At 40.3% G+C, this 24,206-nt stretch overlaps 1 protein-coding gene across 1 annotated transcript in view; it reads right to left on the minus strand.

Annotated features, from left to right (window-relative positions):
• The window catches only part of zc3h3 (zinc finger CCCH-type containing 3), a 78,437-nt gene that overhangs the window by 16,249 nt on the left and 37,982 nt on the right, over positions 1-24,206 (minus strand). The window contains exons 4-8 of the mRNA XM_084723550.1: positions 21,949-22,087; positions 10,455-10,618; positions 6,206-6,284; positions 5,705-5,860; positions 4,505-4,574 (exon numbers count right to left, since the gene is read on the minus strand). Coding sequence (XP_084579676.1) covers positions 4,505-4,574; positions 5,705-5,860; positions 6,206-6,284; positions 10,455-10,618; positions 21,949-22,087 — 608 coding nt within the window. The remainder of the gene's footprint in view (positions 1-4,504; positions 4,575-5,704; positions 5,861-6,205; positions 6,285-10,454; positions 10,619-21,948; positions 22,088-24,206) is intronic.

A 24,206-nucleotide genomic window follows, 5' to 3' on the forward strand; every position in this document is an offset into this window, starting at 1 on the left:
GATCTGCACCAAACAAAGATGTTTTTCAGTCTGTACAAAATGATGTGTAAGCCAAAACATCTCTGCAGAATGACAATATTCAATTTTGCCTTACAAATATGGTGTGTCCTGAGAGTTGAGAACTGCAGTGGGCTGTACTGTGATTCTGATAACATTGTGATTATCTGCTCAGCACTAGTTTGAGGGGTTTAAGCTGGCAGACTTTCCTTATATAGTTTGAGACTGCCCCAAACTCCCAGATTAAAGATTAAAGAGATTGATTAGGGATAATAAATCTGACTCAACTGAATAAAAGCCTTACCATCGTTGGCATTCTTCCTGAAAACATCAGACAATAAGTTAAGATATTTATTAAAGGACTGCTTCTACTGGCAAAAAAGTCAAAGTCTCTGTTAAAGCTGCAGCCTCCAAATATAGGGCACTGAACAGAAAGGTCAAGGTGGTTTATGTCAGGGGTTCCCCAGCTTTTCCATGCCAAACCCTCCTGTGGACACATTTTGCATGATGTCTTTAAAAACTCAAAGTCCACTGTTTTTTCGGCATTCTTACACTCTTAGGCACTGCAGTAAATCCGTATGCTGAATCCTACTTGTGAGTTTTACTCATATTCTTTTACAGATGAGCTTTTGTGAGGTTTTGTCAGCTGGAGGTCTTTTCCTGATCAAAAATTGGCCCATCTTTGTGAGTTAGCACTAAATTTCAGGAGCAGAGCAGCTTTGTGACAGTCCAAGTCAACAATGGCAGCTTAAGACACAATTAATGATGTTCTGACAGGCAGAAAATTAGAAAGATGGTCACAACAAATACGATTGTGACAGGTTATATATTAGAAATTTTCATGTGATAATAATTCACATAATGATATCTTCATTCATTCCATTTTATTTACTGAGCCCCTCACTGGTTTATTTCATGGACACAATGAAGCCAGAGTTGCTGGTTTTGCCCCTTACACTTTTCATTTTCATTTTTTTCTCTCAGAGATGGCACATTTTGTGTTTTTGCATTTTAAGAAAAAAGTTGAAATGTTGAGAATAAAGTTGAAATATTGTTTCTACTTAATTTCATTCGACATTTCAACTTTATTTTCAAAACACAAAATATAAAAAAATTCTGCAAACTCAAATTTTTTTTCCCTTATGCCCAACCCTAATAGTCATCCCTAAAATAATCTCTCCATGAGTTGGACAATAAAAACAGAAACAAGTGTAAATAAAGAAAACAGTGACACAGATAGAGGCGGGGTGATGAGAGCACAAGATTACATGAGATTACATGAGTTTGTAAACAGACATGTGGTTTTAAAAATCACACCACTGTCATGTTCAGTTCAGACGTGTCCCATGTGCCAAACAATCTGTCACTCTGAGCAGCTAAATTACCTTAATTGCAGTTGACAGCGGCAGAGTGAGAGTGAATGTGTGTCCTGACAGCATGTGTGCCGGGTGTGTGTCTACTGTTCTGTGTGCGTGGGCAAGCCTGGTGGAGGCTGGTCTAAATATACCACCGAGGGGGTCCGGTGGAGAAAGATGGGGGGTCGGGGGAGGAGGGCGGAGTGTGAGAGGGACTCCTCCTTGTTGGGATGGGATCAGGTCTACCTAATTAACTGCTACAGAAATATTTATCCAGGCTGCAGCGTGTCCAGCACTCATGATGTGTTTATGTGCTCTGGATGTGTGCACAGACTGAGCCAGTGGTGGAGGGAGAAGGAGCGGGGGGGTGGTGGTGGTGGTGTTCCTGTGTGTAGAGGGGTAATGCCAGGAGAGTTGGCTCAGGGGTGTCTGGTTTCGAGGTATTTGTGGTAGTGGGGGGACAGCAGGGTGGGGTGCAGGACTCAGGATTCGGGCTCATATCCACACTAGCGCCTGGATCAGGTTCGGGTGTATAACCCTGTACACCCCCACACCCCTCCCCTCAAATCAACCCCACTTCTCCCCCCGATCCCCGTACAGTCCTGAGGGGTCCACATGAAATGAGAGCGGGAGTATCCTGTGGAGGGATGGGCCAAAGGTTTGAGGGTGAGGGGAGGGGTGGGGGGGTTGGAGAGGTGGCATTACAAACAGACAGCTGGGCTCTCAGCACTTACAGGCAGTAGTGTGACAACCAACACAGGTGCAGGGCATTGTGTGTGTGCGTGTGTGTGTGTGTGTGTGTGTGTGTGTGTGTGTGTGTGTGTGTGTGTGTGTGTGTGTGTGTGTGTGTGTTTGGTGGGTGAGGCAGGGCACCTGTTATTGGGTTGTTTGTCTCAAGGAAAAACAGAAAAAGAAAACTGCTTTCCCTTTTTGTGTGACTACACTTTCCCTTAGACGGGCAAGAGTACGGACAAACACACACACACACACACACACACACATTCACACACCACACACACCCTCAGAGATCAGCTGGAGGCTTTGGCCAAATGTGGAAAGAGCCTCCAGGTGACACCATGTGATATGACTTCAAACAACCAATCTGGACTGATCCGTCCACATTATCTATTTGAATTTGGAGGTCTGGTTTTATTGAAGCCACATGCACGATCACTATATTTTTTGGTTTTCTGCAATAACAATATTTCTGATGATGTGACAAAATACTGATAAATGATTTTGGGTTTAGAATTCACAACAGCTGTATCACAACAGACGTCTCCCTCTTGGGATGTCTCTCTCTCCTCGTATTCAATCGGGTGCTTTTGCTCCAGGTGGTGAAATTAGTTGTTGTATTGCCCTCTTCTGCTGTTACAGTCTTCTTGCACTCCTTATATATTACTGTGGTTTACTGCACATCTGATTTTTTTTAACCAAACCACGTCCACAATACTGAAGTCACTCCCAATTTTGGAGCCAACTCCTCCACAATAATATTGTCTTTATTATGATATGATTTTTTTTATCATGAAAAAAACTAACAGTATATCATCAGTGATAAAATATGGCACACCCTTAATGTAAATCCTGCCTCATGTTGATTAACTTTTTATATATTTGTCTTTGTTTTATGGGTAGAAAGAGAAAGACGTCACACGAAAAGAAGAAAAAACTGGCATGTTCAGTGTGTGTCAGTTGAGCTTTCATAGGACAAGGTGCTCTGGTGGGAACAAAAATGGAAAAAATGAGCCAGCTTACCCAGTGAGTGGTGGAGTGGTCTGTCTGACTGGTCCAAGACACTCTTGTACAGAGAGGAAAGTATAGTAAAGAAAGGAAAAAACGCAGATGCGTTTCAGCTCAGTGGCCCCATACACTCCCTGTATGTATGTGTTATGCAAGCTTCTCTGTGTATCATATCTGTGTGCATGTTCATGCATGTGCGTTGTGCATGTTTGTGCAAGTGCATGTGAGCTCCTCTCTGTCTTCCTTGCTTCCGTTTTCAACATGACTGTGTGGTGAGTAACTTTCTTAGATTACAGCTAACACATTACAGCATGGCCTAATTTGACAGTTTGATCAGAGTTTTATGAGTAGATGATGTTCAGATGACATATTTAAAATGATTTTAGATGTCACTTTACATACATGTTTCCACACAATATATTTGAGAATATATATAAAAAAATCAAATTTTAACTACTACAACTGAATATGTTCATTATTTATTATCTGACAGTTATTTTCTGCAGTCAATTTGATGATTAATCACAGTCATTTGTGAAAAATACCCATTACAGTTTCTTTACAATTTGATAGATAGACTAAGTGTTGTAAGTAAGTTCATAGAGAGGAAGCCTCTTTTTTGCAGGAACTCCCTAATCAAATCAACTGTTGGATAAGCTGAGGTAAAGATCCATGCTGCACGTTGTTGTTGTTTGTACAAACTAGAGCAAGACACTTGTACTAAAGTCTCACGATTTTTTTTACAAGGGAAGAAACAACTTAGTGTATTGCACTTAATTCTGAATTTACAATAAAGCATGAATGATTAATAATTTGCTTCTTCTCACTCAAAAACTGTCAAAATTGTAAAGATTTTTCAGTTAATATTGTAGTTACTATTTCAATAGTGAAATAAGTTGAAATAAATATTGACTGCTTAACTTGGCAGGTAAGAGACCCCAAACACATCATTTACATTACAGTGACCCAAATGGAAATCAGGCTACACACTGATAAAAGAATGTGGCCATATGTGGCCAAGACCACTTCTGAACACGCATTTCAACATGTCCTCAACGCGTGTTGGGTACATTCAGGCCTGCACTTGAAGCAGTCCACTTGTAATCGGATGATCCAAGATGCATGTTGATACCAGGTGTAAGCAGGACCTCAGTCAAACCTCCAACCTTTAGGCTGCTCGTTTACCCAAAAGTCCCTGAACTCCCATCAGGTCAAGTCTTCCTCATGCCTTCCTGTGTCATGGAAACAGGAGCCATGCCAAGAACACAAATACGATCCACGATGACTGTACCCAATAGTGTGTCACGTTATATGTACACACTGTACCCAACCTTGCCCTTTGCAATGAAAACCCATAAAACACTATGTTGTCCAACATGTGTGTGGGAGCGTGCATGCAGGTCTGTTACCTTCTCTTTTGCCACCTTATGGGAGAACGGACAAGCCCCGTCTGCCTGCTTGCACGTCCCTCGCAGAAACCTGCACAAAAACAACAGAAACAAGCACGCTGAGATAAAGTTTTCTTTTAATGATATCCTCAATGAGAAACACAGGACTCTCATGAACTCTAACTGTAGGTTTATGTTATGGTCATCCATTTTGCTCGTAAATACTTATATTTTTAATATTTTTTTCCTCAGTTTGGTATGGCGACTGCTCTTAACACTACCACATTTGAGGCACTGATCACAGCTGTGCCCAATTCAAACAACTGGTTGTTTCGATTGGTAGCAAATCACTATGTCACAGACGCTGAAATTATACACAAGAGATTCATAGTCTGAAAGTTAATTTATTTGAAGTATTCAATGTATTTTTTCCGGTGTATCAAGCATAAAAAAATTAGCTTTTTCTTCTTGTTGTTTCATTTGGTTGTCTGAGCTTCACTGTGCAGAATAATGCAAGTGCAGAGTTTGATGTTAGAAGGTTGTTTTCACATCCATCAGCTGAAAGTGTAAAGTTTTGCTGTTGTCATCTTAAATCTCACTTTATCGTGTGTACATAAAAGCAGGATTTTGTGAAATAACAACTATTTTGCAGCCAAATTATTTGACCGTGACTGTGGAAACTTGAAGCCTCCAGTGCACATTACAATAAAAATACGCGTAAACTGATGTTTTTAGGTGTATAAAATAAGTGTTGCTGCTGATTCTGATTCTTTGTTCCCTGCACCAGTGCTCCTGTTGCTTCTCCAAACTGGAGGTGTCCATACCGCCATCTACTGTAGGTAATACACTGACTGTGGAGAAGAAACGCTTCATAACACCTGAACTATCCCTTTAAAATCCCCTCTAGACATGTTTTGTATTCAAGGGTTGTAGACTTCTTTTGTTTTGATGATTTCACAAGGACAGTGTTTTTCTTAATATTTTTTGGCCCCCATTTTTTGCCTTTAATAGAAAACAACAGTTAAGATGCGACAGATCATGAGACAGGAGAGAGACCAGGAGGACATGCCACAAAGACCCCCACAAATCAGGGGACTTTGCAGTTCATGATCAGTGATGTCCACACAAGCCTTAAAATGCTCCAGTTACACTGCATGAATATTTGAGAATAAACAAGACTTTTACTTTCTGAACCTGGGGCAAGTGGGATGTTTATGTTACCTGGTGCAGACGGCCACCTTGTCTGGGTCGTGGATGTAAGGACAGCTGTTGCCACGGTTACACTTGCCAAAGCGATTATAGTACATGCAGTACTGCTTCGGCTGCTTCTTCTGACGAGCGTTTCTGATTATGGCGAGGCTTCGCTGGACTGCTCGGCTTGTTTGAGAAAACACAGACAAACCACAGGTATCAACAGATCAATAATAAGCGGCTTGTGGTAACCAGAGAGGACAAATTATATATGAGCAGAGTTCCAACTCTCACCCCATGTGAGGAGCTTCGGGTCAATGTATCCACCATATGCTAATTTTAATTTTAAAAGATTACTTCTGGCTTTACAGCCCTGAGTTGACAGTGATGAAAGGCACTTAATATTGGGCGAGGGAGGCGGGGAGAGGATCAAATGCAAAAGTCTTGGCTGGATTTGATTTCATGATGTTGTATGAAGACAGCCAGCAGGATGAGCAGATATGAAACAAGTCAGTGGTGTGAAAAGCTTACCTGGCGAAATGACGGGTACTGGAGGGTCGGCTGAAAGTAGGACTCATGGGTGAGACCTGGGCAGAGCTGAAAGGCCTTCCTAAATGGGGAGGAAAAGAGACATATGAGCAACTTAAAGCTACCACAAGGAGCTTTTGACTGGTTATGAAACAGTCTTGTTTAATACTGATGCCTCTGTATGACCTACATAAGCAAACAAGAGTATCAGCAAGAGGACTGGCTATTTCTGTACAGTTGTTCTTAATGCCTGCCACTGGGTCAGACGTCCCTTCAAATCAGATGAAATGAGCCTGTTTACATTTTCCCAGACTAAGTTACAGTGCGTAGTACATTAGCCAGTTAAAAATAAGCAGAGGGTGATTTTTATTTAAATGACTTTATTTTTGATGCTATATTTTGTGGTTATAATGGTGGAACACTAACACTTTTATCCACAAGGGCCTCCAAAAGCAACACAATCTGAAACTTCATCATAGTAGCTTTAAAAGTGTGATATGTAAGAACTGTCCACCTGTTACATTCATGCTGTAAACCAACCAGAATAGGCGCTAACTTCTGTCAACTGTAGCAGCCATAAGCTACTCTGCCCGAACTGAGGAGCTCAGAGGACCAGGGGAGCATTGACATAGCTAGTAGGTATTTTGGAACGGTGGTAGGATGATATTTTCAGCCCTGAGGTTTGGGGGTACCAGGTGGTGGGAAATCCTGCTGGAACAAGCAGCAGAATGGAGCACAGCAGTCTCTTAATGAACAGAGCAGATGGGCACTGAACACAGGCTCCAAGACCATCGAAGTCCAGGTTGAAAGGAAAACGATGCTGAGGTGATTCACAGCTTCGAGTCAGATTCCAGGGGCAAGAAGGAGAGGCATGAAGCAGGAGAGGAGACAGAGGGAGCTCAGGCATTAGTTGTGCCCATGTTCGGAGGCCTGAATGGTGGTTTCCGTGGGATCAGCCCCAAGGTACCAGGAACCAAACCCAGCATGAAAATCACCTTGGTGTTACTGGATTGAGAGCAGACTGGAAGCTACAGTGACTCACAATCGCTAATGGTATTATGAGAAAAAGTGAGCCGACTAGCTTGCTGACTTCAGACAATCTCTCTGCGACATAATTGCAAAACTGCTGCATCTTTACATTTGGTTGTTAATTTTAGTCCATCTCTGCAGGTTTTAAGATAAAACTCGACCATATTGCCTCGACCATATATATTTAAATGTAATTTAAAAGAATCCTGTGTCCAGTATGCAGTTTAATCTAGCAAACAGACTCCACAGTAATTGCAGTTCCACAAGAACAGGTGTGTCATTTTGGCCACAAACCAACATAAAGTCCACAAACATTTGGTTTATTTTTTTCCTTTATTCACCTGCTTTTGACACAGACAGGTAATATGTGATTCTACAGAGTTAATTTTGACAAAATTGTAGAGGATTTCATGGAATTCCTTCACCTTATTATTATTTATTTTTTCTTATTGATATTTTTTAATATTAATAATGATCAGATTTTGATCATTATTAAGATCAAAGACGTTAACGATCAAAGACGTTAACATGGAGTACCACTGGTTCATCATAAAGCATTTATGAAGCCCATAGGTGCTTATTTTTTTATTGATATATAAACAAAACCATATAAACAATTAGCGTTGGTTAGCACTGAGGAACTGGCAACTTCTTCTATCAAAACAGAAGTACAAGAACACACCACATACCTACTTCAACATTTAAGGACTGCATATGTGTGTGTGCAGAGAAGACTGAAGTACAAAATGACAATATGAAATATTTGAAATCTAATCAAGCTTTTAACAGCATCTGCAGCTGTTAGCGTTTTTCACTTTTAGATGCATTACACCTTGCCTATATTAGATATACTAATATACTGCAATGTCCAGGAGCATTTTCTGTGAGTCCTGCAATGAATTAACTCCTCCTAACTGACCTATGTTGTGAAATGTTACCACAATAAAAGCAATTTGTTTTGCATGGTGATGAAGACACAGATACATATTTGAAAGAAGAGTGGAGGTAAGTTTTTGACTGATTCTGTCTGATTTGTATTTGAAAAATTGTATCCATGTTGCATGTCTTGATGGTGTTATTTTACACAACTCTTATCTATAATAGAAAATAATAAATATTATTTATGTCCAATATGACAGAACTGATGCTGTCTGAGTGTGTGTTTGTGCAGCCAAATGCAATAACAACCTGATATGTGCCTGGTTATTTATACTGTGGTGGTTTGACACATCGGTGCCAACACCAAACGTGACGTCCAGCACTGAGAACATCATAAACACTATGTACTCAATGCACTCCACAAACACTGGACGGAAAGGTGTGTGAGCATGTGTGTGTGGAAGGTTGTTGGAGGCCATGAGAGGAGTGGTGAAGACGAGGAGGAGGTTGCGGTTACACATGGCATCTGATCTCATTCAGACCTCTAATTTTGGAACTTTTTTGGCTGTTATGGCTCTCATCAAGTGCTCGCCCTGGTGTGATTTAAGCAGAGCAGGGTTACAGGCCAGTGGCTCCAGACCAGGAACACATATGAAACTCACTGCGGGGAAGAAGTGAGACCGCAAGTCCTGATGGGGAGACACCTGAGGCGTGTTTCTGGAGGAGGCAGGAATGCATGTTGGGATGCCGGTCACGAGTTTAACAGAATGGAGCTCTTCAATTTCACCTGCAGGTGTAGTTGCCACGGAGTGTGTATAAGAGAGAAGGAGGTAGAGGCAGATCCGGGCTTTAATCTGCACCGTCCAGTTCTCCAGACCCTCCCCCTCGCTGCTCTGACAGATGACAACTTTATTATTTCAGATGGCAAATCCAGCCAGCTCCCGTAAGTCTATTAGAGAGCATGTGGACGGAGCTGCAGCCACAAACATGAATAAACACTTCTTTATCACCTCAGGGAGCACACAAACTCACTCCCCTGCACTCTCTACACCATGTCCTGAACAAGGCTGGGTATCAAACCTCAGTATAGATGAAGTATCTGATGGTATCAAATGACTGGTCAGATTCCTGTTCTTTCATTAGACAGTTTCTGATTTCTGCCAGTTTGAGACTGTAGCCATGCTTCCATCAACATGTTTGTATGCACAATTTGAAGCACTGCATTAGAAAAGATTGATGGAAATGACAACATAAAAAAAACCGGAATCAATGTTGCAAAAAAGTTTTTTGCTCACTTGAGGTGGTTTTAAACCTTATTTGGAGAACAATTAATGCACGTTATAGGAGATGGAAATACTTTCTTAATAAGTTCTGACATGAATATTTAAAATCACATGAGCTGTTTCTCATGGCCCCCATGGCTTTAAAATACATCCATGATCACATTATACAGATCTGAAGGGAACTTCCTCACATAGACACATGAAACTAATGGAAATGTCTGATTTTTATCATGTTTTCTACATTGTGTTTTACCGTTTGAGGTTTGACTGGTGCTCTTTTAATTATGTCATGGTTTAATGGTTTTCCAACTCAAGAACTGCTGCCAGCAGTTGTTTCTATTGACGATCCAGCTCCTAATAATGGCATAACAGTGGTGGTCCATCTGCTTGTGTGTATGAAACATTTAAGATGTTCTGTATTTTTGTGACATGAACATGGGTTGGCATGTGATAAGAGTCTTTATGAATTCTCTTTGAAAGAGGGAGTGAAGTGAACGTTTCTGAAATGATTCTGCAAATATCAGCTCATAAAACAAAATAATCACTGCAGCATTTTGTTTTGTCTTGTAAATCTACCTAGAGAATTAAAATAGAAAGAAAAACATACACTGGACTCAAAGCGCAAGATGTGTAACAGGTTTTTTGAGTAATAAAGAAAATGTTATCTTATCTACTGGGCTGCAATGATACAGGCTTGGCTCTGAGCCAACCACAGCTGAGGGTGCTACTACATAATACTTAATACTATAGTACATCATAATTAACATAATACAGCTCAGTCTTTCTCTATGAATGAGAGGGAACGCGAAGTAATTTCAGAAGAAAAAAATGACCATGATATTTTGGGGGCCTCATACAAACACACCATGTTTTCTCTTTATAAGTATAAAAACAGCTAATTTTTTTAATTTCCACACTTTACCTATGAATCATCACAGTTGTGTAACTGTGTCTTCGACTGAGAACGAACTACAGAAGATGTAATTGCCACAAGTCAACTGTGGGACTGCACAAAAACTGGACAGTAAGTTGTCAGAGTTTTGCATTGACACTGACAGTACCTGTTCGGTTGATCGACATGTTGGACGCCACAGTGCGGGACAGCTTATTGGCTGACACCCGGTACAGGGAGCCACGAATCCAGCACATGCCGCTTCCTCTCCAGTGCTGCGTGGATGACGGGTGTCTGTCGTGGGGAGCTCGCAGGCGGCTCTGAAGGAAACTCCTGAGAGGAAGAGGGACAGAAAAAGAAAAACAGAGGCAAACAGATGAAATAAGGGTTAAGAAAACATCTCTGTGACTAGCATTTAAATTAAGTTGTTATATATATGTTATATATATTTCTCAAAGGATAAATCTGTTTTATTAAAACTTGGAATCATTACAATTATCTGTTCAGCTCAGTTTACAAATGGTGTGAAATTTTCAGTCATCCTCCGAGCCGGGATGATATTATCTGCTCATCCCTCCCTCAGTTCCACCCCTCTTTTGCCTATCTTCCCTTAAGCTCTTCCACTATATTTCCCCTCCTCACTTTATGTTTCCCATCCTCTAGTCTCCCCTCCTCCCCCCTCTCCCTCCCTCTCTCTCCCTCCCATGTCACAGCACTCTGTTAAATTGCTCCTCTAATGGAAAGGACGGCAGTGTGGAAATGGAGAGAATTGAAAAGAGGAGAGGAGGAAATCAATGAGATAATAGGCAGGGCAGGGGGCCAGGGCAGTGAGGTTGGCCCCTACACTGGAGCGTAGAGACCACACACACACACACACTCACACTCACACACAGAAGGTATCACAAGACACTCCTGCTACAGTATGTACAGTGCACACAATCACAGGCCTCCATACACATGTGCTCGCCGTTCAGAAGTCACTCAGCAGACGTGTGCATGTGTGCGGCGGCTGAATGTGCGAGCCTGCAGTGTGTACGGGGCTGCTGGGTGGTGGTGGGGCGGTGCAGGGGTTATGGCGATAAATTGCGCTGTCCTGTCACTTCTATTTGGGGCGGATTGGGGCTGGTGTGCAGGGTGCCGCTGGAGGTAATTTGCTGCCGTATTTCAGATGGGCTGGAAATGGGTTTAGAGCGAGAGTTCATGCCTCCCATTACAGAGAAAAGAGAGGGTTACCCTGAATGCACGCCGCGCACAAAACAACTGACACGGACCCTTAACACGCTGCAGCCGGCGGAGCGCTGCTGCACTGCTGCAAATAAGGAAAAAAGAAGGAGCAGATATCAGCCATCAGCTACGTTCACGTACATGGTCTACCTGACCGTGCGCCATAACTCAGCGGCACAGACACTCAGTTTCATGGATACAAGATCAGTGGCTGCCCTACACGGGGCAACTGCAGCCAGGGGAGCTGTAATGGAGGCTAATGTTGGAGCGCTGACTGCCACCCAGGGAGGCTTAAACAAGGACCAGGCGGCCTGGGGAGCCACAATGGAGGTTAATGGGGATATGACATGAACAGTTAACACAGACGGCAGTTAACCCCGACACAGAACTGCAGCCAGGGAGGTGACCGGGTGTGTAACACCCAGTCTTAGGATGTTGCCTCTGAACATCACAGGTTCACAGGGCTGGGTACCATTTAAAAAAATTATGATACCAGAACCTTAAAGGAGCAATGTGTAACAACTGTGTGTCCAAAAATTAGTTCTACAGTCCAAATAGTGAGTTTGAACCATAGACTGTATATTAAATAGGTTGAAATCCTATTAAGGTATTAAGGTTAAGGGCGTAAATCACACACAATTCTCCATGGGCTAAAGAGATTCATTATATTTTTTAAGGAAGCTGAGTTGCAATTTATGTGTAGTGATAATTTATCATGCAGTATGAACCTAATCAGAGGAAAGTCACTTGCTAGATTTGAGGCAAAATCCATGTATGAACAAACATATATTCAAACCAAACACAATTATGGCCTTTAATCTTATGTTACATCAAACTTAAGAAGGAGTCAGAGGTCTTCGGTTGAACAACTGAGGACAGGAATCCCTCTTCTGGCCCTTGAAGTTGGCAGGTTTAAAGACATCCAGGAGCACAGGTGGTGTGAATAGGAGACGTTGAGAATGAATCAAATTTTCTATTGCACAGTCCTTGTAACAATGAGTTAAGAATACTGATATTAAATGTCTGTTGAAAATCCACAATATTCTGGTGTTTTGATGATGACAGAATGGCAAGGTTGTTTAATTTTAATGCTTTAAGTGCTATGGGTTGTAGCTGCTGGCATAGTGCTGGGGGAGTTTGTTTTTCCCCACATCTGGATACAAAAAGGATTGAATGCAGGTATCATTTGACTGGAGAAGTTGCAATACTGCTTATTGTTTTGGTCAATATTTAAGGTTACTACTCAAAAAACAACATCTAAACATTTTCAGAATACCCGTTGTTTTGGCAAAAGCAAGAAAAAGAGACCAAAAAAGTGTGTCTGTGTGCATGTATGGAAACAAATGGATATTATTCTCTGCTTGTACATCAGTGAAACCTTTCTAGCAAGAATGCCACCAATTATGTTACCATGACAGGTGAACAAGATTTTTTTCTTCCTGTTAGGGTATGGACTGCAGAAGACGACCAGGTTGAAGTGGAACACAGAATGTGTCCAGACAGGGGGTTTATATTACCAAATTTTTTGCCGACCCGAAACTAGTTTCAGACAGAGTTGCTAATATCAAAGGACTGTTAACATGTAGACATAAGGCACTGATTTGATTACCTTGAACAGTGTTCAAGTATCAGTGTTTTTATCCATTTTACTTCTGTAGTCTGCGCAGAAAGCTCAAGTTCTCAGACTTCTGTGTGACTGTACATACAACCATGTGAATGACTTTCACCCTCAGGCCAAACATCATTAGTGAAAACGGCCTTTGCAGGAGCAGATTAGCTTCACAATAAGGTAATCTGCCTGTAATGAGAGAGGAAGGAAGAACAAAAGCAAACAGTGTAACAGCAACATGAGAAACCCAAACCCATCAAAATAATTATAGCATTTAAGGAGTAGGTGTTTTTTCCTTCTGTCTTTCTCTGTCTCTTCCCAGTGATGCCCTTGACCCCCAGAGAGACATCTGTTATCAGAGACTGTTATCAGGTTGTCCCCTGTTGGACAACCCGGTTGTTTCAAGAAGAAATTATTTTGATGTGGAAAACTGTACAGATATTGTGCACCACCACCTTCCTTTCTGCTGACAGACACAAATCATAGAAACTGTTTAACTATTAAAGCTGCACTACTTAATATTTTCTATGTTAACAACAAATTAAAAAAACAACACATAATGCAAAAAAAATGGGGAATTATCACTGGTTTTAAACCCCCAAAGAAACTATAAACACTGTCTAAGCTACCAACCCAGCAGAACAGAAAAAAAAACTCACTGGTGAATGGAATGGAATTTGTAACTGCTAATGGGTCAGATATTTTTCCAAAGTGTGAATGAGACCAGAGGAGAAATAAGAGAATATATCAAATGTGTGAGCCTTTGCAAATAGTGATAATATTTCAAAGGTGGGGGTTTTTCAGGTTGTTGTGGAGTTTTTTAGGCCGCAAGGGACCAAAGAAGTGAGGAGCAAAATCAATGAAAATGTACAGTGTAGTGTTGAGACAATACTGAAATTTCTAATTTTGGTACAATACCTTGAATACTGATGACATTCAGTGCCATTTAACTGTCATATTAACTCCTTGTACAACAGTCTGTCCACTCTCTTAACAACCTCCAACTCTGATGTGGTCAAATTAAATCCTTAATTCACCACGTGAAAAGAGTAAAAAGGGTCTGGCTCTGCAGCTGTTAACCTCTCACTCCTCATCCAGCCCGGCTAAGTGGGTGTGCGCTGACCTGCTGGATGAGGACAGCTGTCACTCTGCAGACCATTACATTAGCAAAATAAAATGACAAATATTGCCCCAAAAATTGGCCAAAAAAAAAACCCTACCAGTGATCGATTGAGCCCACCATCCATAGCTGATATGTTCGTCCAACCCTAGGTTCAATATTGTGATATATTCTGATACCGTATGCAAGAAGATATATTGCTATTTTGAAAATCTAATTTTAGGAAACCTGTCATAGTATAAAGGACACACAACTGTACGCTTAACTTTTGAGGTAAAAAAGTTAACTTCTTTATGCAATCAGAACAGGGAAGATAGATAAGAAGGACACTGCTATTTAGTTGTAGTGGGTTTAAATACAACACAAAATTAACCACTGCATGTATTAAACTATCCTGATAAAGTGGTTTGAGAATCAACACAGTATCACAAACATAATATTGTGATAATCAATATTTTCTTTCACCCCTATTGCATCAACTAAAATATTCTATAAAGCCAACGGCTGGAGGTCACAGTAAAAGAACATCAGCTCTCCAAAAACAAAGGTAGAAATGTGTTGAGAAAAAAGAAGAAATGAAGGAGGGGGCAAGGGCATGCAGAAACTCCCCTGTGACTAGTCTGCATACGTATGCACGTACGTGTGTGTGTGTGTGAGTGTGTGTGTGTGCGTGTAGAGGCAGGTGTGTGTGCGTGCACTGCTCTGACCATGCGATGCACAGATAAAGGAGAGCGCGATTCAGCACTAACAGCGCTGTTGATGAATGATCCGACTTTTGTTTTAGTGACAGGGAAGAATTTGGAGGGTCGCGCGACTGCTCAGAATAATGCTGCCCTTGTCTATTTGTCTGCAACCCAAGCATTAGTAAGCTCATATTGGGAAACAGTTACCCTTGAAACAGAGCACAGCAAAAACAGTCATCTGGCTAATTCCAACAGTGAGAACTGCTGCTCTTCTTCAGGCACTTAAAGGAAACCAAAGCAGTGTCATTACGCATCACCGTCCCATCAAATCCAACTTAAAGAAAGCTGGCTGTAATGAACAAAATCCTCTTTTAGGATAGAAAATAACACTCGGAGGAAACCCAGGGAGTATCTGTGTAGAATACAGTGTGAACAGCAGCAGAAGAGGATCATAACACACAACTAGAGGTGACGGCTGGATGACTAATGTGATAAGTAATGAGTAAATGAATGAATTGGGGTATAAAAGGCGATGAATGGGGGAGTGAATGCGGGAAAAGGAGGAGAGAAGTGAAGAAGAGGGAGCACTGCTTCACTTTATTGCCCAGTCTCTTACATCCTGTACTGATCGATACTGAAGCACTAAAGGAGATGAGCGCCCGGACCGAGTGTATGTGTGTGTGTGTCTGTGTGTGTGTGTAGCTGTATACACTTAAAAAATAGTGTACTTATTTGGGGGTGTAGGGTCACGCCATGTTGAGGGCTTTAACATTTATAGCAGACATGAGTTGGAAAAAAGATAGAAGCTAAAGAAGAAGTAGATCAATTGTCTTGACTTGTGAAATTCCTAATCACGCATTATTAAATACAAAGAGGAAATAAAAAACGAACAGCAACAGAGCAAGCGCATGGATATAGAAAATTAAAGAAGGACAGCAGAGAGAAAAATAGGGAGGGTGTGAGAGGGATGAAGGGAGGGTTGGGCTGTAATTTATCCTTCAGTGTGCATGCTTTACGGCTTTCTTAATTCAACTCCTGCTACTATTAATGGAGTTAATGTTGAGATTATATCTATTTTCTGGTGGCGGGGGTTGAAATACTGCAGCCGATTCCTCCGCCCCTTCAAACTGCCGCCCAGCACTAAATCACCCACCACGCTCGTTATGGCTGAAACCAGGTAAGAGCACGGCATGCTGGGTAGGGAGAACCTCTCTTCCTGTGGGCCTTGGAGCTGGTTGAGAGGGTTTAGACACTGAAGTTGGTAAATGTGGTGTGAAAATGTGCAACTGAGTATTTTCCTCCTCAATGTTTGATTTGATCAAGTTTTCTTATATCCATCAGTTTAAATTGTCTCCCTGTTTGAAAGTTTCTATACTACTCAGACAGATACTGACTACAGACTGATGTGAATCTCAAAGTAGCAGATATGAGGGTGCGTTCTTTTTGCTCTGTCCGTTGAGGGTGATCTGACAACCCAAGCTACATGGTGCAAGAGCAGGCATACAGGGTGCAGAGTGGGAATGAAAGAGGCACCAATCACCCTATTACTAGTCAGTGTAGCATCAAAATGATTTTGAAGCTGCTATTTAAAGGTCAGCCTCGGACTGCAAATAATAATTATTTTCATAGTCAATTAGTCAATCTAGATGTCAATTGGTGTCTCCCAAAGTATAAGATGATGTCTTCAGATGTCTTGTTTTACTCACAATTCAAAGATATTTAGTTTATGGTCATAGAGGAGTAAAGAAACCAAAAATACTCACATTTAAGAAGCTTTTCATCTTAAAAAAAAAAAAAAAAAAATCACTCAAACTGATTAGTCGGCTATCAAAATAGTTGGTGATTAATTAAATAATCAATTAATCATTCCAGCTCTAGGTCAAAGCATTATATAACATTTCTTTAATGAGTAATCAGTTTAACAAATAAACATGTTATTGAGGTTTGTGTTCTACATGTGCATAATAGTGAAACAGTCTCAACGTCTAAGACATTGAGATTCTTATCAATATCATGATACTGATTTAAGTGACATGACCCAGCATTATCTCTGCTTTTCTTGCACATAAAACAGAGTTTTCATGCCTCAAAGAAGTGCTCTGTCAAAATAAAAGTTGACTGAAAGAATTAAAACACAAAAATGCTACCTAGAGCATCTGAGTTCTCTATGATCATCTTACTACTTAATTTCTAGTTAACTGAAGTCCAAGCATTAACATTGTAACAGTGTCATGGCTGCCTGGTGAAATGACATTGGGAACCTCTGGACCACCGTGGTCCGGGATGTGTTTTTAAAAGTATGGCCCTGAGTGAGGGGATCAGCTATGAGCAGGCACCAGAGATAAGAGCAGAGAACATATGAGGACAGGGATCAGTGGGTCTGATAGGCCAAAGATGAAGAGCAGCACTCAGTAGTTAAGAGCAAAGAATATGAGCTCATGCTCCACTCAATAGCTTCAAACTGATAAAAGTGGAGGGTCTTTGGAGTTAAACAGATAGATAAGCATGAGAGAGGAGTGGATGGGTGGGTGAGGGGGGTGATCCACTATCCCTGGGGACCCGACCTGTCCCCCTCCCTCCCTATCTCTTCCCTCACTTCTACACACTTGGTGATATTTCACAAGATGTCACGGGGCTCAAATTGAAAATCCCTTGATGAATCAATATTTACTGCAGCAGCTAAATGAATAGTAATAAGTCACCAGAGGCTGAGCCCAGCCACAGTCCAGGCTGCTCTGTCTCACCAAATCTGGATAACACAAATGAACCCCCACATCACCAACACACACACAAAACACAAAAGCACAAAATTCTTTAACTATAAAGGGCGACCCAAACACAGAATGAAAAGCAAAACTTTAAGAGCAAGTTCACCTAAATTTTGGATAGTTTCATTATTACAGTATATGCTCAAGGTGTTCATAATAGGATTAGCAATCTTTGGGAATCTCACACAATTAATTTAGGAGCTGATTAGGGGCATTTTAGGCTGATATTCCAGTGTATGACGAGCCAAACAAGCAACCCTATTGTAAGCAGTATGAAACATGAGTGGCAGTTAAGGTAACTGGCCTTGATGAAAACTGACTGAAAAAGTGTGTGATTCAGCTTCGTTATTTGAAAAAGTTAAGGTTCCTTGTAAATCTGGATAATCCACAGTTCTCACTAGCCGTGTTTCCATCTAACTGTCAAGTGAATTTGAAACAAACTTCTGAAATGTTGCAAAAAAGAAACAAAAAAAGAAAGACAATGTGGATTAGGCATACAGCTATGAACTGGTTTGAATAAAATAGGCTCCACATAGTGTTGTTTTGTCAGGAATGGGTGATACAAGCTATGTTAATAGAAGCAGAGGTTGCAAACGAGCAACAAAACCACCTGCAAACTGCCAATAAATCTCAAAGAAGATGAAACAAAACCAGTCGCCTTGGCTATCTATGAGAGGAAAGATTGAGAGAGATCTTCAGGACTTCTTTGATTGAGCAAGTTGTAATTATTCTTTCACGGGACAGTCAACATCAACAGTGGAAACATATTTGTCATCTTCTTTAGCATCAATCATGTTTCAGAACTTATTCAGAGACAGAACTTGCATCTCCCCTTAAGCATTAACTCTTTTTTTTAAAGTCAAAAATACCTCCCGCGAGTGTTAAAACTTTTCTGCAGAAGTTATTTTTAGAGTTTTCATCAATATTTTGTAATGCAAAACTTAAAAATGCTCACAGAAACATGACTGTTGTAAACAATCCTCACTTGAAGAACTTCTTTCTACAAATGAAATATTTTATGACTGATGAGTTTTTCAAGTGTCATTGTGTCATTATTCTATACTTTAAAAGGTAGAATAAGTAAGAGTTCTCTGTTGCAGTTTATAGAGGGGCCAGAAAGATAGTTGAGTTGATAGTTGACAGTTGAGTCTCAATCACAGGAGAAAGTATGGGGGGAGGGCATGGTCTCTGCAGATGCACAATTCTGGGGGTGGTGGATGATGATTAAGAGAGATTATTTTTGTATGAGTATATGCATTTTCTTTAGGAAAATCCTTCACAGATTGCCTTTATGAAGCTTGACACCACAAGGGGTAAGGGTAATAAACAAAATGCCTTTTTGTTTTGTAAGTCTAATGATTTAATTATTCCCATAGCTCTAAAGTTTTACGGAATTAAAACCAAACATCGAAATATATATAATACTTTCCATTTTCCACAACTTTGATAATTGAAGTTGTAATTAAGTTTGGAAAACATCCATTGGTTTCAGCTTGTCAAATGTGAAAATCTTCCATTATAAATTGAATATCTTTGGGTTTTGGACTCTAGAGCATATCTAAATATGTCGCCCTGGGGTGTAGATTCCTTCTATGAACATTTTTCCCATTTTCCTTTAAACTAAACAATTAATTGATTACTCAAGAACAACTATCAAAAGATTTAGTGACAATGAAATGACTTATTGGTTGTGGTCATACATACCTCTTTTATAAATATAATGATACCTAGAATAGACAGAGGTGCACTCGTGCCATTTTCAACCCTGTGTATTTTGGTGTGTATGTGTGTGTGTGTTTGTGTTTGTGTGTGCGTGTGACAGTCTAGTCATACCTCAGCCAGGAGGAGCATCCTGTTAATTCTCTACACATTAACAGATCATCAAAACCAACCACAACAACCTGTTCAGAGCCTCCACAATCACAGTGTGTGACCACTGCAGGGAAAAAAAACTCACCACCACTTGGTTAATAAACGTGTGTCTTTTTTCATCATGATAAATCCATGAATAAGGCATTAACTTAATGTCCGTCAGCCAATAATGACCTCCTCATAAACATTAATTAACTCTCTTCCCTGAGAGATGACCTCATTGCCACAACCAGTCCTGGCACACAGAAAAAAAAGATCTTCTCAGCTCTGTATGTTATATGGCTGCACACAAATTATGTATTTTATATACAAGTAATATCAGATTCATTCTAGATTTATAAACTAGTGTTGAATTGAATTGTCGATCATTTGATAGCTAATCACAGAAAAAAAAATTACGTCCTCAGTAATTTGGACAACTGACTAATTATTTCAGTCATTTATTAGACAAAAACCTAAAACATTTTCTGATTCTACTTTCTCCCAAATTTGTCAGTTTGCTGCTTTTCTCTGTTTTATGTCACTGAAATGTGAATTTATTTGAATTTTCAATTAGTTGTTACACAAAACAAGCAATTTGGACACTTGGACTTTTGAGCTTTTGCAAATTGTGATGGACATTTCACTAAAGGGGCTGCAACTAATGATCATTTTCATTATCAGTTAATCTGCTGATCATTTTCATGGTTAATCAATTAATCATTAAGTCTATAACTTTTGAAAAAATGTGAAAAAAGTTCATCACAATTTCTTAGAACCTGAGTTACTTATTGTTGCAGGTCTATTCACCTTTTCATGGCATTTGGTAGCTGAAACAGTGTAGATTCTCGCTTCAAGCATCTATTTGCATTATGACATCACCAGACGATTGGTAGGCTATGAGATCTCCCATCGTCTTGTAACATGTTCTAATGTGATGCAGATCAACAGTTGGTGGTGGTAATGCGTCTCTAAGCTGGCTTGCCAACCCCAGCAGAAGAAATGTGGAGGAGGTGACTGAAATTGTAAAAACAGAGCAGGAGGCATCCAAACCAACGCAAGATGAGCGTCTCATGTGAGGCAGTTGTCTTTGTTGGTATGGATGCTCAAAATAAAAGAAGAAAGTCAAACCTCACAATCACTTAAATTAAATCAAGAAATGGTTTAAATAAACCATATCACCCATACCATACTTCATCACATTTGATGAAATGTGATTTATATAACAATTACTGTATTGTGACATACACTGTTAATGTCATCCTCTTCCACTTATCCAGTGTCAGGTTGCCACAGCAGCAGGTTAAGCGGAGTATTCTAGATGTCCCTCTTCACAGCAACATTTCTGAGAGAGGTTGGTGCGCCTACAGCTCAGCTACCGTCATATGAAACAACTGTGACAGAAGATTTTGGTTATATTGCCAATTCCTGTTCATTAGGGCAGAACCTAATGAAATTTCTCATTAATTGCAATTTGTTTTGTCACAATATTTTAATAATAATATCTTGAAAAATATTCTAACATAACATTTCCAAAACCACGTGGAAACACTGACACAGCCCTAATACTAAAATTTGACATTTTTATTAAAATATACATTTAATAATTCCCTTCCCCTAACTGGCTAGTCCAGCTAGCTCGCCCTGTATTACTGTGAACACATGGTTAACATGATTTCAATGTGATGTAGCAATAGTGGTTATTGCAGCAGTTGATTAGTATTCATAGACACAAAGAGAGTATGCCAATCTCACTTTATAGTCCCTAAATGCGCTTAGTTAACGCTGCTATCAGCTTGCTCACCAACACTTCCCCCTCCCCCTCACAACATCTTTTCTCCCACTGTCTTTTTTGACAGAGCAAGGAAGCGTAAAGGGGTACTGGTGTATTGATACTGCCGTAAATGAGTATTGAAATCCTTTCAAATATTCAGAATCAATATGTATTGATATTTTATATATATGTATATATTTTAACTGTGTAATCCAGACTCATTGGTGGATTCACTCTCAAGTGAGAATGATGGACGAATTAGAGTTGAGACCACAGGGACAAAAGTTAGATGAATGAAGGATGAGAGGAAAAAAGAAGAGATGGGAGTTGTAATGACATTAAGCAACAGACCCCCCCCCCCACCCGTCTTATCTGTCCTGGGTGAGAATCTCTCCCTGCTGGTCCACAGTAAATTAATGCGAGGAGCACAGTGGTGTAAATGGTTTATTCTCTGGGTTATCTACTGTGTAAAAATGAGCACCATAAATTTCCGACCTCTCCCACTCATGCTGCACATGACGGTGACATAAAAGACAGGGCGGTGCTCTGCACTGAAGGATATTGGCCATTGAGACCCATTAAAGCCAGACCTGCAGGTGGTGTATGCGTATTTGTCTCTGTTAACGTGGATTACCTGGCGGACTGGATCCTCTTGGCTCTCCAGGACAGGGCAGGGTTGTAGTGGAGGGGGTGTGTGGTGCTGAAGCCCGGGCGGGTCACTATCTTGTATCTGGTATTGTATCTTGGGTTACGGTGGGATGAGAGGGCAGGACCTGAGGACAGCACAGTTGACAGATCAGTATGAAAGTCCGCAAATGAAAATCTGATCACACACACAAACAGACGCAATAGCTAAACATCTAGTTGGTAAGCACATGCACACATCATTTTGAATACATAAAACTGTGCATACACACACAGATGCACACAAGTTTGTCTGAGGACTCTGGCAGGTGTGCTCTTTAATAAGCGTCACATATAAAAATGAGAGGGAATAACAAAGGCAGAATTTTTATGAGCCTAATAAATCAAATCCTCTGTCTCTTTCCTCGCTGCCTTCATCCCTCCTGCCTGGTCTCCCTCCCTCCTTCTCACTTTAAGTCTCATTCGTTATATCATTTTACAGATCCATCAGGGAAGAGGCGTAAGAGTAGAGAGATCGGAACAGAAAAAAAGAGGACTAAGTGTTTTTATTTATTTATTTATTTGGCTGTGTATCCATCATGTTGTTTTATGATGGTCTGCGCTTGGCTGACGCACTAGCGAACAGAATAGCATTTGCATTGTGGGTCGTCCAAGTCCTTGTTCATATCACTTCACCAAAATCAAAGACTACATGGGCCAAGCATCTCTCTACTGAGATCAGAGACGTAGGAACAATGGGCCTCATGCAAGAACTACTCGTCAGAACAGATTTGTTCTTAAGTGTTTTTTATGTTTAATTTAGGAGAACTTATCACATTCACTAATTTTGAATTTCCTCTTCGGTACAAACACAGTTTACGAGTGTTCAAGACTTATCGCAGGATTCACGTGTATTTAGTCTGCTGTTATCCAAACCTCAGTGTTTCACAATGACTGTATATTTCATTACTTTGAGGGCATTTTGAGTTTGAGAAATAACTCAACTTCATGTTGACCTGTTATCCTGTTTGACTACATTTTCTAAATTTACACATAAAGCCTATCATCATTAATTCAGATTGGCTACTACCTACTGCCAGGTGTACTGGCAATTTCTTCTCATATTTATGTGAGTCCCTTTTTTTAGAGAAACATCCTCCGTTACTATGCCCATCTCCATGATGAAGACGCCTTGATGTCCTCCACCTGTTGCAGTCATCTATCAGTATTCAGGCATACATCAATTACACAACGACCACATTACTCGCCTACCACACACATTGTTTTTCTCCGATGCAAATAGGGAACATAACAACATTATTGAGGCAATCTGCAAACGCTAATGAAGGTGCCACAATCTGGAGGCTACACCTCTACTCTACAGGTACAAGATGCTACCAAAATAGGGCCTGCAGAAAAAGCTCGACCTGAGAGGCCAGAACATTAAAAATCAAAGTATGCACTCTACAGATAGTCCCGCTGTCCTGGACACAGTGGAAACAGGACCTGGGATACAAAGACAGGGTGTCTGAAACAATTCTGATATAGTAGAGAAAATTTTGATTACAAATTAAATTATTACATTTATGTGTCATAAAATGTTTATCATTTAAATTGTTTGTAGACAACAAAAAGCTGCTTGCAGCTCCTTAAATGTGAGGATTTGTTTTTCTTTGTCACTTATGATTGCAAATGAAGAGTCTCTGGAACTTGGACTGTTGTTGGGCAAAACACTTTGGCCTCACATTTTATCAACTAAATGATTAATCATGAAAATAACTGGCCAATTAATCAATAATGAAAATAACTGTTAGATGCAGTCCTAAACGTTTGGTGTTCAAACTGGAAAAATAAGAAGTGGCACTGGCACAAGCTCTACGCTATGTCACATGGAGACTAAAACAAAAAGTGTTTACTATGAGATGTCCAATTACAGTTAGAAATAAACAAACACTACTCAACCAATGAGTAAAAGAATAATGGAAACTGATTTTATCAGATATAAGTGCAGGGAACAACTAGCAGAATTTTATGTAAAATGAAAACAAAAAAAAAATAAATTTGGGTCAACAGTTTTTAAGTCTGGGACAGTAAGATTTGGCAAAGTTGCACAACAGTGAGGAAAAAACTTTATTTAAAGCCCTGATTGAGTGTTTGGTGTGATTGGTAGCACTGGTGTCACAAGCTCAGCCAACGATGGGAAAACATCCTCACTGTGGCATCCTTGATATAATAACTGGCCAAACTAACAGAAATAAGACATGAGAT

The sequence above is a fragment of the Lutjanus erythropterus genome, chromosome 7 (genome assembly GCF_056507025.1).
Source record: "Lutjanus erythropterus isolate fLutEry1 chromosome 7, fLutEry1.hap2, whole genome shotgun sequence".
NCBI classification, from domain to species: domain Eukaryota; kingdom Metazoa; phylum Chordata; class Actinopteri; order Lutjaniformes; family Lutjanidae; genus Lutjanus; species Lutjanus erythropterus.